General features: G+C 41.1%; 1 protein-coding gene across 1 annotated transcript; it reads right to left on the bottom strand.

Moving 5' to 3' along the window:
• Nucleotides 1–280: 280 nt before the first annotated feature.
• Nucleotides 281–13471, bottom strand: max (myc associated factor X). Its single transcript, XM_079255193.1, is given in 6 exon segments — nucleotides 281–1797; nucleotides 3640–3778; nucleotides 6920–6958; nucleotides 6960–7046; nucleotides 12997–13023; nucleotides 13332–13471. Coding segments are annotated over 6 exon segments (516 nt in total). The 5' UTR covers nucleotides 13368–13471; the 3' UTR covers nucleotides 281–1609.
• Between the last annotated feature and the right edge of the window lie 357 nt (nucleotides 13472–13828).

The raw sequence follows: 13828 nt of genomic DNA, 5'->3' as shown, positions 1-13828 counted from the left end.
TTTCCTGGAAATCCCAATTCATTCTTGTGCTTTACTTCAGGTCAGGAAATAATTTCACACTCTTGGTGTTCAGTAGTTTTCAGTGGAACAGAAAAACACGAAACTTTACTTAAATCCATTTGTCTACTTGCCGACAGTTTACAACAAAACTAGCAGTCCACGTTCATAAAACATGCTGGCAACACCTTTTCCAGGAATGGCTGACATTTCTTCACACTTGGGCATGGCAGTAACCACAGGGAGCACGTTAAAGGATAAAATAGTTTATTTTATAGTCTTATAGTAAAGGTAGGCCTCAACTTGCAAGACAATTGTTGGCAGTATGTACAACATACTTATAATTTCCATGGAATGGAATCGGACAAAGACCTACTACACTAATTATATCCTCCTAACTGGAAATAAAATGGAAAAAATACACACACACACACACCTTCCTAGAGGCGTAAAATTCTTTTTCCTTGAGGGGGGAGGGACTCAGCAACATTGATTTTTTTTTTCTTTTAACTGTGTGAAGCACAACACATTGACAGGGACTCATCTCAACTCCTTGTACTGCGAACACCAGGAGCTACGTTTTGACATTCATCTCAAACCCTTTAAAGAAAAACTGACAGATCGGCTTTTTTTTTTCTTCTTCTCCTGGATTTGTGCGACAACTACAAAAATGCATAAAATACTTCAGGAAAAACCTTGATAAACACCCAATCGACGTTTTGTAGAATAAAATAACGAGATGTCGAACGTATTCGGCCACCTAAAGTCATTCACTACTTCAAGCAAAAGGACAAAATACGATATAAATTCAGGAGTATTTTCCTTTTAAAACATTAATTCCAACAAAACGAGTTCTGTCTTTCTTAATCTTGTGGTGAAACGTGTCGAGCAGAAAACATCTGCAATCCCGTGGGCCAGAGGTGGGTTTCACAAACATCTGCTTAAAGCGTCTTCACATTCTTCAAGTGGAAAAAGTCATTTACAAATGTTTGGATTTCTTTACTTTAAAAAGGTAAAACGTTTCCAGGACCATTTATCTAGGTGTGTGTGGATATTCTAAAGGTTTTTTTTTATTATTTTATTAAGAATAACAAAAATAAACAAAAAGAAATATATATAATAAAGCAGTGCTGGGAGGAGTACACCTGGTTCCCCTTTCTGCCCCAAACATTTAGCGGGGGGGGGCGGGGGGGGGCTTTACTGAGGGTACAAAAAAAAGCATCAAGTCCTTAAGTAGCCAAGCTGCCTCTTTTTGAGATTTGGATAGTTGTTGCTAAGGACACGCCGACGGAGAACCAGAAACCAAAACAAAGAGGGGGTGGGAAAGTATGGGGTGGGGGGACCTGAAGCAGCTGTTTCTCTTCCCCCCCGCTTGCTTCCTCTCCTGGTCGATGGAGATCAGTTAGAAGGACAGACGATTGTGGTGGCGGTGAGGACATTTCAGGGGACACAAGTCTCCAGTGCAAGCCCAAGCCCAAGGACAAGGACGGTGAGGAAAGCGGGGGCTGCTCTTGTCACTGACATGAAGGGGAGGAAGGGTGGACGAGCCTCGCACCCTCCCCCTGTGCCCCACCGCCTCCACCTTGGCTGGGTTTCAGCCGCGCTGGGCTTTCTAGCTGGCCTCCACGCGGAGCTTCTTCCTGTTGGGGGGCTCCTCCGTCTCCGACTCGGAGCTGGAGTCGGAGCCGCCGTCAAACGCCGACACGGCGCTGCCTTTGGGGTTGGTGTAAAGGCTGCTGTCGGATGACGAGTAGCTCGCCTGGAGCTGCACGGAGCCCTTCACTTTCTCCAGAGCACGGACTGCATGAAGACAGAAACACAAAGTAAGGCGAGGTGCATTTTCAGCAGCTCCAGGTGTTGAGTCTTCAGGACATTCAACAACAAATACGGCTCCATGCAGCTCATTTACCTACAAAACCCTGAACGTCCAGGTACTACGAAGGGTCTGAAGTACTGAACAGCTAATCTCAGGATTAAACTGAATGCTTCCTCTTCCATGTTGAAAATGGTACAAATGTACAAGCAGGTGGTATTTTTAAACATGTCTGTTCGTCATCTTCAACACAACTCCTCCAGAGCAGATTACGCAACACGGAGCTGAGGCGTGCTCGTCACGCAGGCACCAGGAGACATAACACGCGTCAGGTGGTGTTTACATTCACCGAGGTACACAGGCTTATCTGAGACACTGAAGTCCAGCTGGTAAAGCTGCCCGCATCTTTGTTTACTGCATGCTAGTCATAAACAGGATTTGTTGCTCCCGGCGCTGAGATAATTCGGTATCGATGCAGACTCATAACTGCCATCGCTCGCTCAGGTTTCTCTAGATGTCTCAGGCCTGACAGTGGAAACCCAGAAACACTCGCCAACGGGTTCTCAGACTCAACATGAACTAGTTTTACATTTGCACATCGACATTCTCTGAGACTATTTGTTTAAAAAATTCCATACACCCTCTTAAAGCTGGGTAGGTAATGCTGGGGAGCTAGTGAGATGCGAAAGTAGCACCCTGTCTTGGCTCCTCCCACTCAGGTTTTGCTCCTGGCGTGATCCAAGGCTTTCTTCTTATGTTTTTACAGACGTTTATCTGTTCGCGTTCAAGGAAACTCAGAAAGTTAAGGATGGATTTTAATTCCATTTTCAGGAGTAGCTGGAATGTTAAAAGGAAGAACTGGTTTCATTTTGGAGGTGATCCGGGATCATTGTTTGGATCCAGGAATGTTTTAAAGGCCTTTGAGGAGGTTTGCACTCTCCCAGTGCTTTTCTAGTTCGCAGCTTTTTCCAACAACGATTTTCTCTTTCTCGGCTGTTTGGCGGGAAGAGAAAAATAAACTGAGCCGGGTCGGACAAATCCTTCCTGCATTTCCTCAGCCATGTTCGCCTTCCGAGTTTCTTCTTCACTACTTTATATTTTCATCCTAACACACTGTTTATTTGCAGGGTGTGGAATCAGGTATGCGATGCGGGAGGGGAGCCGAAGAAGCTTACGAAGTATAAGAAATGAACAACTTCCCCAACCAGAACAACTTGTCCCCAACGTTTGGATTGGTCAGTTTTTTACAGGTTTACAGTAAAATGTTGGGTCTAACTTATTGTTAGACTCCTCTTATTTCTTATTGTTTGTGATTACAGAATGTACAGACTACTATCAGGACCAGGAACCACTTGACCCAGAGTAAAAAAAAAAAAAAAAAGTCTCTGAGCAACATTACCTATCCCAGCTTTAAAGGAGATGCTTCTTTAGTAAAAGTCTGATATTACAGCAGAACTGAAACTATCTGATGCAACAAATTTGGGTTTAATTACTTCCTCCTGACAGCAAAAGTAGTAAATAAAAACATCCTTAGTCTTTATGGTAGGTGATGGTCAGCGCTTTAGCCAGTTTAATGTTCAGACTAAACCACACGACGTCAGAAACAGCAGAGAAGTGTTTGTTGTCCCACCTCGCCCTCTCGCAGTCCACTCATATGCTGCTGCAGGTCAAAGTTCATCTACACGAGTCAACCATATCTGCTGGCGTTCCAGCACTTCCCAGCAGGCAGCTGATTAAATCCCAGCAACGTGTCCAAACTAAGACTAATGAATGTAGAGCTCATGCGGAGCTTCCTCAGCCTGAAGAGCCTGAAATCCAGCAGTAATTACCTTGTTGCTCCAGCAGTGCGTTCTGCCTCTTCAGGTCGTCGATGTCCTGCTGGTGTGTGTGGTTTTTTCGCCTCATGTACTGGATGTATTCTGTGGCTTTGTCTAGGATTTGAGCTCGAGACGCCTGTTTGGTAGACTGCTGTTAGTGACACATGCAAAAAGTGAAGCAATGAAGCAAACATACAGTCCTTCTCACACTTTCTTGCACAGTAATTCTTTCTGCTGTCATGTTGCTGCACCAACTGACTCGGACCAGACAACTGTAGACTGAAACCACTGCAGGGGGGATCAGAGACGGCTCTGTGTTTCAGCGCCGCTCGCCTCCTCTTAACCTCTGAAATCTGCTTGTGCTTCAGTCTGACAGAGGAGGTCACGGCCCTGACACTTAACTGTCAGAGTGGGCTCCTTGAGTGACGGCTGGAAGGCTGCCGGCCAGTCAGCTCACAGAAACAAAACACTTCACTGACAATCGGCTCCTTCATCTCTCAGCTGATGGCAGCGTTGTTTTTCAGCCTCCACAGTTTACTCAGTTTAATCATTAATTCATAATGATTGAGGCTGGCCATCATTTAAATAACACCAAAAACAAATGACCCTGTTATACAGAGAAATGTGGAAATCCCAATTAGAGCAGAGTTAAACTCTCAAATTATTCTCCATCATCAAATTACCAGATGATTTATTATAATGAACAGATTTGGTCTTTAAAGTACAGTAATACTTTGTTTAGTTCGCTTCAGACATTTCTATTAAAATGTGACACAAACAGCTGACCAAATGCTTTCCAGTTATTCTCACATATACTTTAGTCTTAAAAGAGTTTCCCTGGGATTAAATCATCTGATCAGATGTGCCAGAACTAGTCTACGTCATATGGAGATGGACTTAACAGCAACTTCTAATGAGGTGAGACACAAACACATGACATGTCATCAATCAAAGATTCTAGTCATGTGAAAAAAGGGAGTAGACCTTAATCGCATCTTTGGAGGCTCATTTAAAGCCTCTTTATGCTGGAAGAGGTGGGGCAGGTGTTATTGTAAAAATCTGACATCAGTGACATGTTTGTCATGTAGGTGTGTACACTAAACTGTGTGTGTGTGTGTGTGTGTGTGTGTGTGTGTGTGTGTGTGTGTGTGTGTGTCGTCTAGATGCACATTTTATCCAGTATTAATGGGTTATCTTTAAGGCCTCTAAAACCAGGCGGATTCATCCAGAACTGATTGTCTCCAACGCATTCAGGACATCTGCGATCATCTGACTGGCAGGTGGTAAGAAGCATCAGTAGAAGAGATCATGCTTTGACTCAAGCAAGAAAAGCTGCAGCTTTCTGGTGCTGCTAATCTGGGCTCTCATAAACATTTTATTTTGGCTCCTCTTTACTGTTTCGCTGACAAATCCCATGTTAGAATATAAGATTCTTCTGCTTGTAAATAAAACCAAACTCCATTGCAGATTCAGGATCTGATTGTTTCCCATCCGAGCTCCTCAGGCCTTCAGTTATCAGCCCGTCTCTTATTAAGCCCCCAGTTTGGGTTCAGGAGGAGGATATCATCGTAACTTTAAGACCTGGCTCTAAGTTTTTCCTTTTGATCAATTTTATAGCTTCAGTGACCAGAAACCTTCCCTTCAGTCATACTGCTATGATCTTAAGCATCCCATCATGTACCGAGCCCCTCTCTGCACACTTTACTCTCCGTGTATAGAAAAAAAGAGATCTTGTTGCATGAAGGGCATTTTGAACTCCTCTCTTTCCCATCAGGTATCCCTGGCCAGGAGGAGTGGTACATGTCGGTGCTTCTTTCTTCTCTTCCTGGAATAAGTCATTTAGAACATCTGGAGTCTTTCTCTAATGTTACAAATTGTGTCACTGTGATGTGAAAAAAGTCCACACATGTAGACACTGCTCGTCCAAAAAAACAAAAAACAAAAACCCACCACGTGGAATAAATTTAATCGTTTAAAGCCTCTGATTGGACGTTTACTGCAGGGATGATGTTTCAGCTGACATCAAGTTATTAATCCTGGCTGATACATTTCTGAAAGAAATATGTTGGATGGCATCGCTTCAGTCAATCGCCTTGTCGTCGTCTTGTTCTTCTTATTTTCAGGTTTGCTCCTTTGCACGCCGGCTAGACAGTTCAGCAACCCTGTGGTTGGTATTGCTTCATTTTCTACATCAACTGACGGATAGTTAAGCCCCTTGAAAACAAACCAAATTACATGTGTCACCGATGCAGGACATGGACACTGTGTACCTGCATGTATGTGCTGAATGAGGAGGTTATTCCATCAAAGGATTCTGTTCCTGATGGCGCGGCCATATTCCAGGATTCATCAGGCTCAGGTTGTCAAAGTGATTCGGGGATCATGAAACTGCAACCAGACCTGAACTCGACTGAGAATCTTTGGGATGTGCTGGAAAAGGCTTTGCACAGCCGACTTCTTCCATCACCAGTAAGAGATCTTGGTAAAATAAAAAATGAATGCAACACCGGACTAAAATAAATCTTTTGACATAGCAGAAGCTTGTTGCGAAGCCAGAGTGAAATCTGGCGTAATGAATGCTGGTGGTGGTCCAGTTTTTGGGTCAGGCAGTGTACATTACCTACATCAGTTTAAAGAACTTCATAGCAGAACTAAAATGCTGTATTCTTAAAATACACAAAAGTCACTATCTGAGGTTGAAGAGCTTCAACACCTCACTACAAGTGATATCATTTTGTTAATTCCAACAAATAATACACCTTTTGTTCCAGACAGAATAACTTTACAGCATTTTAAATCCTCTGGGGGGGGGGGGGGGGGGGGGGAACGACGACAAACATTAGTAATGTCTACTCCCTTGTGTCACCTCATTAGGCTCCACCCTTCATGCTCATTTAGATGGTTAAGGCTTTTCTTTTCCTTCTTTTTTGTGGGTGGGAACATTTCTGCCTCCAGTTCCTGAACCTGATCCAAATCATCTCAATGTCACTGATGTCAAAACAGGAAAAGTGCAGCAAAATTTGCTCATAATAGCTTCCTGATGCTGATCCAAGTATTTCTACTGCATCAGTGCCTTGCTCCTGTCAGTCTGCACTCTTACACCATCTGCACTTTCTCTACTACATTCACCCCTCTGCACTGACAAATGCACAAAACATCTCAGAATATTAACAGACCAGTACTTTCATTTACAGTAAAATTTACACATCATAAACAACATTTCAGCAAAATAACAGTTTAAAAATCTGAAACATGAGTGTTTGAATATGATTTGTGTGTCTGTGAGACTTACTGGCTGCGCTTTACCAACCTTTTCTCCCTGCAGGGCGGGGTACCGAGTCACGGAGGCTGTGAAAGCTGTCTTTGATGTGGTCCCTACGTTTGCGCTCCAGCGCATTATGGTGTGCCCGTTTGTCAGCCTGCAATGAGAGGAATAACAAGGCCTTCAGCCTGGCAGCAGAGCAGTGTGGGTAGAGGACAGCGAGAGTCTGGCCGCCCCTGCTCACACCTACACAAAACCACTCTGCTGCCAAATCCCACTCTGACCACCGCTCTCATCGTGCTTGCATCCACTGTCGCAGCGATCAAAGGAAAAATATATCCTAAATTCTTTTGATGCCCTTTATATATTACTAGCTAGAATCCAACTGTTTACTTTAATTACTCACTAATCTGAACATTCGCTCTCTTAATTACAGAAGTCAAGTGGCTCAAGAAATCCTTGCAGAGCTTAAAATCCTCCGTCTTTGGTTGTTTAAAACAAAGATACCTAACCATCAATTTTCTGTCCAGTGAGCAGATTATTCCAGTGCTACATGACATTTAACCATCGGTTTAGTTTCACAACAGAAAGGTAGAAACTGTTTGATATTTGAGTGTTAAAAGATAGAAAAGGTCGACAAGGTCAAATTAGCTGTTAACAAAAAGGAAAGTTGTAGTAATGTTCATTTTAAAAAGGTCTAAGATGATGCTAAATCTGGCACAAAATAAATAAATAAACAATCTTCATCTAAGTAAATTCCTTTGGTGCCAAAGAAACTAAGAAAAACACATTTGTAAAGCTAATATACTGCTAAACCTGTTACAACAACCTTGTTTTCTTTTATTATGTCTAAAAACTGAAGCAGATACATTCAGCTCATCTTCACATTTCCTGAATACATTTCCGAAATACTAAATCAGAGATAAATTTAGCAATAAAAAATAAAAAAGGCAGTAAATACACCTGACGTAAATGAAACCACCCATAAAGTCTTCAGCAGACAAGAAATACATCTAATTAACTCTCATATCTGTTCCTAGTCCTTCTCATGCAGGAGCACACGGGAGTGGCCTTCCCGTTCATGACCAGGTCACGTGTGTGTAAAAAGTAGACAACAGATCCGAAGTTAGATTCAATGATGCACCAAAAGCTGCAAAGACCTGGCGACATTTTAAGGAGATTCAGCCATTTATGACTTAATTTTTATGGTTTATAAACAAAAGGCTGACATGAGATGAGTCCTGTTTGCTTTTCTGGAGAATTAGTTTGGATCTTGTGATCTTCACTGCTAAACTTCCAATTAAATCCAAGCTAAAGCGTGAAATTAAGCTCAACATTTTTCATTTTACTGTCAAGTTTAATGACCGGCTTCATCATCGTTTCCTCCATCCTCAATTACAGCCAGCAGCCATGCAGGAAGATGCTAATTTCACACACATTTGCATAACAATTCCACTGTAAAGACACAAGATGGCTGCCAATGTCACATGACCAAAGCCATACAGAAGATAGTTCAACCTGTTTTTAGGCCAAACCATCACGGCCTCCAATCAAACGTGATTCTGGACTAATCCGTGTTGTCACCAGAGAGATATTAAGCTAAACGCCCAATCAGACCCCGCGCAGCTCGACTCTTCATTCTACTTCACACAGCATCAAAGCAAAAGGCCTGATTTTTAACATGTTGGCTGCGGTGACGTCACCTTAGGTGAATCCAGACCAAGGTAGAAGTCATGTGACTTATTTCATCTGACTCATTTTGTCCAAGGATCTCAACAAAAACCAGAGTGACCACAAGTGAGACAGACAGCAGGTTGAAACGAGTTTCCTATTTCAAAGGTTTTGTGTAACATGTGACTGGAGTGTGACTCAAGACAACGTTTAGGAGCATCAGCGAGATAAAGCAGATGGTGTAGAAGTTAATGGAGGAGGAGGGAAAAAATGAAACAGCAATAAAAAAGAAAAAAAAAAACAACACAAATATTCAACCACAATGCCAGTGCCTTGTGATTATCCAGACTGGTACAGAATCACTGCTTCTGCTTAACAGTCAACACCACCGTGCAGAGACGCATCCATCACGTGCCTCACATCATACACTCCACTCCCTACAGCAACACCGGCATAAACAAACATGACTGCTATAGATGGAATGTGCAATTACAAGTCCGACAGCCATCTTGACATGGTGGACAGTTTCAGTGGAGAGAAACATACAAGGCCAGTTTGCTGCCAACAACAAAATCTAGGAATATATTTGCGTCAAATAAGCCAAACACGCAACACTAATTTATCATTTAGAGAATATGTTAACACCACTTTGACACAAGAGGGTTAATGTTCAGCTGAAAGGCAAATGAGATGCAGGAAATTATATGAACTCCTATCTGAGTTTGTTCCCAAAGCCATCAGGCAAGTACAGACACCAGGTGTCCTGAGATTCAAGAGCCAGTTTGTTATCCTGTAAATTAAACTTTCCAAAGCAGCCAGTAATTAAATTTTATATAAATGTTTTCCAACATTTTATCATTTTACAAATTAGGCTTTACAGCAGTAATTTATACAAAGGTCATCTGTGTTAGAACATTAGCAGGCATGTTAGTCGTGACTTCTTCATTGCAGTATTACATAACGTACACATGGGACATGTATTTACATTACTAATGCTTTAACAGTTCATAGAAGCATTTTAATGTACCTGTTTCATTAAAAAAGTGAGATTGTAAGAGGAAAGATATTGATCAACGGTAGCATACAAGGTTTATTCTTTTATAAAGCCAAATTAAAATAAGTTTGAATGACAGAAACATCACAGCAAAGCCCTGTTGCTTGGTTATGAAAATGTGAAAAAAGGGAAATGTCTGATAAAAAATTAGGCTTTAAGCAGAAAGGAAAATATTTACCGGACCGTGGTGACTACCTGTCCCTATGGCAATTATAATTCCAAATAGGACTATAAATTTTTTAAATAATTTTAGATAAAGGCTCTGGTACTAAACATCCTTAATAAATGAAAGCAAATCAGCACGAACGCCCTGCTCCTTCTGCATTACACACGCCATCTAACATGTAAAGCTCATCACACACGGACACACAAAAGAACAGGTTTTTCATTACTGAAGTACGGCTACTATAGGTTCATAAAAAACTGAAACCTTTCTGCCGGCTGCACAAGAGCAGCAAGTTTTCTCCGTTCTATTCAGACCTGACCACGAAACATTACATAACAGCTCTGGGCGCTAACTGGAAGAGCTAATAGCTGCTTCCTGCATACAACTGATGTCTCACTTTCTGTGAATGAAAACCTGGACTCCTCTTGGACCACAAGACAACACGAAAAAAACCGAGGGAAAAAAAAGCACTAATACCAGTGGAAACGCCAATAAAGCAGATGCTGCTTCAGCTTAGACTTTAAAGTAAAGAGCATGTTTCTTACTTACAGGATGAAATAAGCAAAGCTGCAAAAATTACATCATGGATGCCAATAGAACATTTTCACTGTAATCCAGAGAATATCAATATATGTCCTCAAAGCATAAACAGACCTTGACCAAACATTTTACTTGGGATATTAAATTTACAACAATATACCACTAAAAGTAAACATTTACCTATAATCTAAAAGTTTGTCCAGTTGTTCATAAAATGTAAAAATCATACTAATTCCTGTGGTTTTTTTCCTGTTCAATGTATACACCTCATTATGAATACGAGAAATATGACAGATGCCTCTTTCCACCCACTTTGTGCCACCAGTCACTTATCTAATGTTTAAGGCCTATACAGACGCCACACCCTGTACATGGCCACGTGTGGATTACTATTCAATATCAGAGCAAGAAGAAATACTTTGACTTCTGTTCGCACTGCTTATTCAATCAACTTAAATATCCTGACACAGAAAGTGAGATTTTAATTTCAATTTAAATCATTAAACAGCTTCGTAACCATTAAAACTGGTAGCTGTGAGCCTCACACAGTTTCCTGATTAGAATTAGTTATGATGGTAGCTTTAACTTTAACTGGATGCGAAGTAATCAAGTCTTTTAATAAACAGAATCAGGAAATTACATCGAACAAAAATAATAATTGTTGTGGAGAAACAGTATTTTATTATATTTAGATAAGAAAATCTACAAAGTAAATCTCTAAACTAGGCCTGGGCGATATGACCAAAATCTCATTTAATGATATAGCCTATTTTATATCCCCATAACGATATAAAATTGTGTAATGTTGTGTCAGTCATCAGTTCTGTGCCAGATGTGCCTGACTACAGCAGCAGTGATCTCTCTCTGCATGAACTATGGCTGTACGGCGTTTCACAGGGAAAAGCCTGGAGTTTGCGTCTGGAGTTATTATGAGCGCTTTCGCCACCATTTGACGCTGCTTTAGCTCATTGACTCTACTCTGTACTGTTTATCATAATTATTGTGCAGGCGCTCAAATGAGTTAACGTTAGTTGTGTCAGAGTCCGTTGTTGGGACTGTGAACTAGTCTGTTGTAGGTTCCACATCGGTCTTTTTACATCCAAACTGCATCCATGCGACAGAAATTTCCCCTCTTTTGTGAATTCATGTCATCTTTTAGTAAATTACCCTGCTCTGAAACAAATCTGCTACCGTATTTCTCCATGTTTGTTTTTATATTGCAGCAGGCGTGCCGTAAAGTTCATTTTGACGTAAAATACTGCAGTAAAACACCTTATCGTGGCGTAAACGATAGAGCCTCACATGAAACAATAGACATTTTCTATCATCCAAACAATATATATCATCACATCGCCCAGCCCTAGTTTAAACGTTTGAAGATACCAGAACTGGAAACTCGGTAGTAGTTCAGACCAATGTTAAACGCCACAACTAAAACAATATAAGATACCTCGAACATATTAAGATCACAAATCTAATATTTTGAAAATGAGAAATTTGTTCTAGACATGTTCAGCAGCGCTTAATGCGGATCACTGATCACAGTTTCACTTTCAGTTATCAAGCTATAAATAACACTATTGCAAGGCAAAACTATAATTGTATCATATATTGTATAGACTCCTTTTTATGCCTGTAGCTTTCAAGAATGTATTCAGCAATCAGTAGAGGTAAAATAAAATTACATAAAAGGTCTTTCGGTGCAAGTAGTAAGCCAATAACGATAGAATGCCATAATGTGAAGTCTAATGGGTGTCATGTCTCATTTAATCTTGACGTGTTTTTAAGTTCTAAAAAAAAAAAATTAACCTCAAAGCTTCTTAAACGCTTATATATGATCTAAATCTGTCTGAAAGGAGAGCATCGTTTCATGCAGCAACCAAGTCCTGCAGGATGCATGTATCGCCTGTATGTGATGCAGCTATACGTCATTCATTTAGGCTGCCAGCAGCCCCTTTAGTTGCCTGTAAGCAGAAGATGGCTCTAATCACTGGCTGCAATACAGGAAAACATCCCGCTGCACCCCTTCCTGACACGAATCCCCAGTCCGAGATGCAGGCGCGGCTCTTCCACACAAGCACCAGTTTCATCCCCATCCCCACCACGGACACATGACCAAATGTAAACCGAGTCTTTTTACTGAGATGACCTACATGGACACATCTGAAAACCTGATCATGACGGGATCCCTGTGGTGAGAAATCAGCCGCCGGGGGAAGGGAGCTGCTGCCTTGAAGCTTTGTACAAACCGGAAAAAATAACAAGTGAAACAACAACAAAAAAAAAAAAAAGCCTTTGTAGCGGGATAAAGCTTTGGTCTAAATATAGACGTCGTGTCATCGTGTCCCTATGGTCGTGTATACAGGACGGGGGACACCCTGCAATGCACTAAATAACACACACCGAGCTACAATCGCTCTTACTCAAAGCTGGAGATAATGGTGGAAAAATTAGGTCCATGAATTTGCTCATCTGAAACCAGGAATTGTGACACCACAAGGGAGCAGTGTTTTTACACATCTATATTATAATAGCAAGCTCCCCCGTGCACCATTAAAAACCACGAAGAAAGAAAAGAAAGACAAAAAGCAAAAATGTGATAAATGAGCTGTATAACAGAGGTGAAACATTTTCTCGACAGTGGACAAATCCCCCCCCCTCCCCAGCTTTACGCACCACAGAGTGATATCTCGGTGATTCTTCCTGCAAAGAAACAGAACAAAAAGTACAATTGTAGCCATAATTGTTCAGCAAATCTTACTGTTTCGCTGAAGTCAATAAAATATAAAATAAATTAGCAATTTATAGGTGTTTATGAAAGATAAGACAGTATTTCTCATCATTTCACAAGAAACCTGACAGAAAACACCAAAAAAAAAAAAAAAAAAAAAAAAAAAAAAAGCAAAGCTAGTCAGCTTATTGGTGGCTAACGCTAGCTGGCGAGCTAGCTCAGCTAAATCCTCAGTTAGCATAATAACACCCGTAAAATGTATAAAAGTGGTTATACTCACGTCACTATCGACTTCGATGTCATCGTTATCACTCATTCTTCGACAAAAAATTGTTTAGTTTAAATAGAGGAGTGGCTAAAAAACAACATGAATTTGAGCACCGACACAGCGACAGCTAACAGCAGCAGTTCTGTTTGGACAGAGCCGAGGTGGACTCTACGGTCTCCACGTGACTGCGCTCCACACGCACAGCTGTTGCTGCCCGATACGCATGCGCGGAAGTTTTGCGGTTGTCTGGGAATTGTAGTTTTACAATTATATTTGGGGGGGCTTTTAATTGTCAAACAAACTAAAATATTTGATGCATTTTATTAAAGTAACAGCAAACAAACTTAATACGTGTTATTGTATGACGATATATTGATAAAATACTAAAAAAAATATATCTAAAACAGCAAGAAACATTCTCGTAAAGACTACAGTCTCCAAGAGTCTCTAAGCACTCGTGAGACGTCACAGCGTCGTTTTTCAGCGATGTATTTTGGTCATTGTAGTTT

Source organism: Telmatherina bonti (genome assembly GCF_933228915.1).
Source record: "Telmatherina bonti genome assembly, chromosome: 16".
NCBI lineage: Eukaryota > Metazoa > Chordata > Actinopteri > Atheriniformes > Telmatherinidae > Telmatherina > Telmatherina bonti.
Note: the sequence above shows the minus strand (reverse complement) of the source record. Positions and strands in the feature narration are given on the sequence as shown.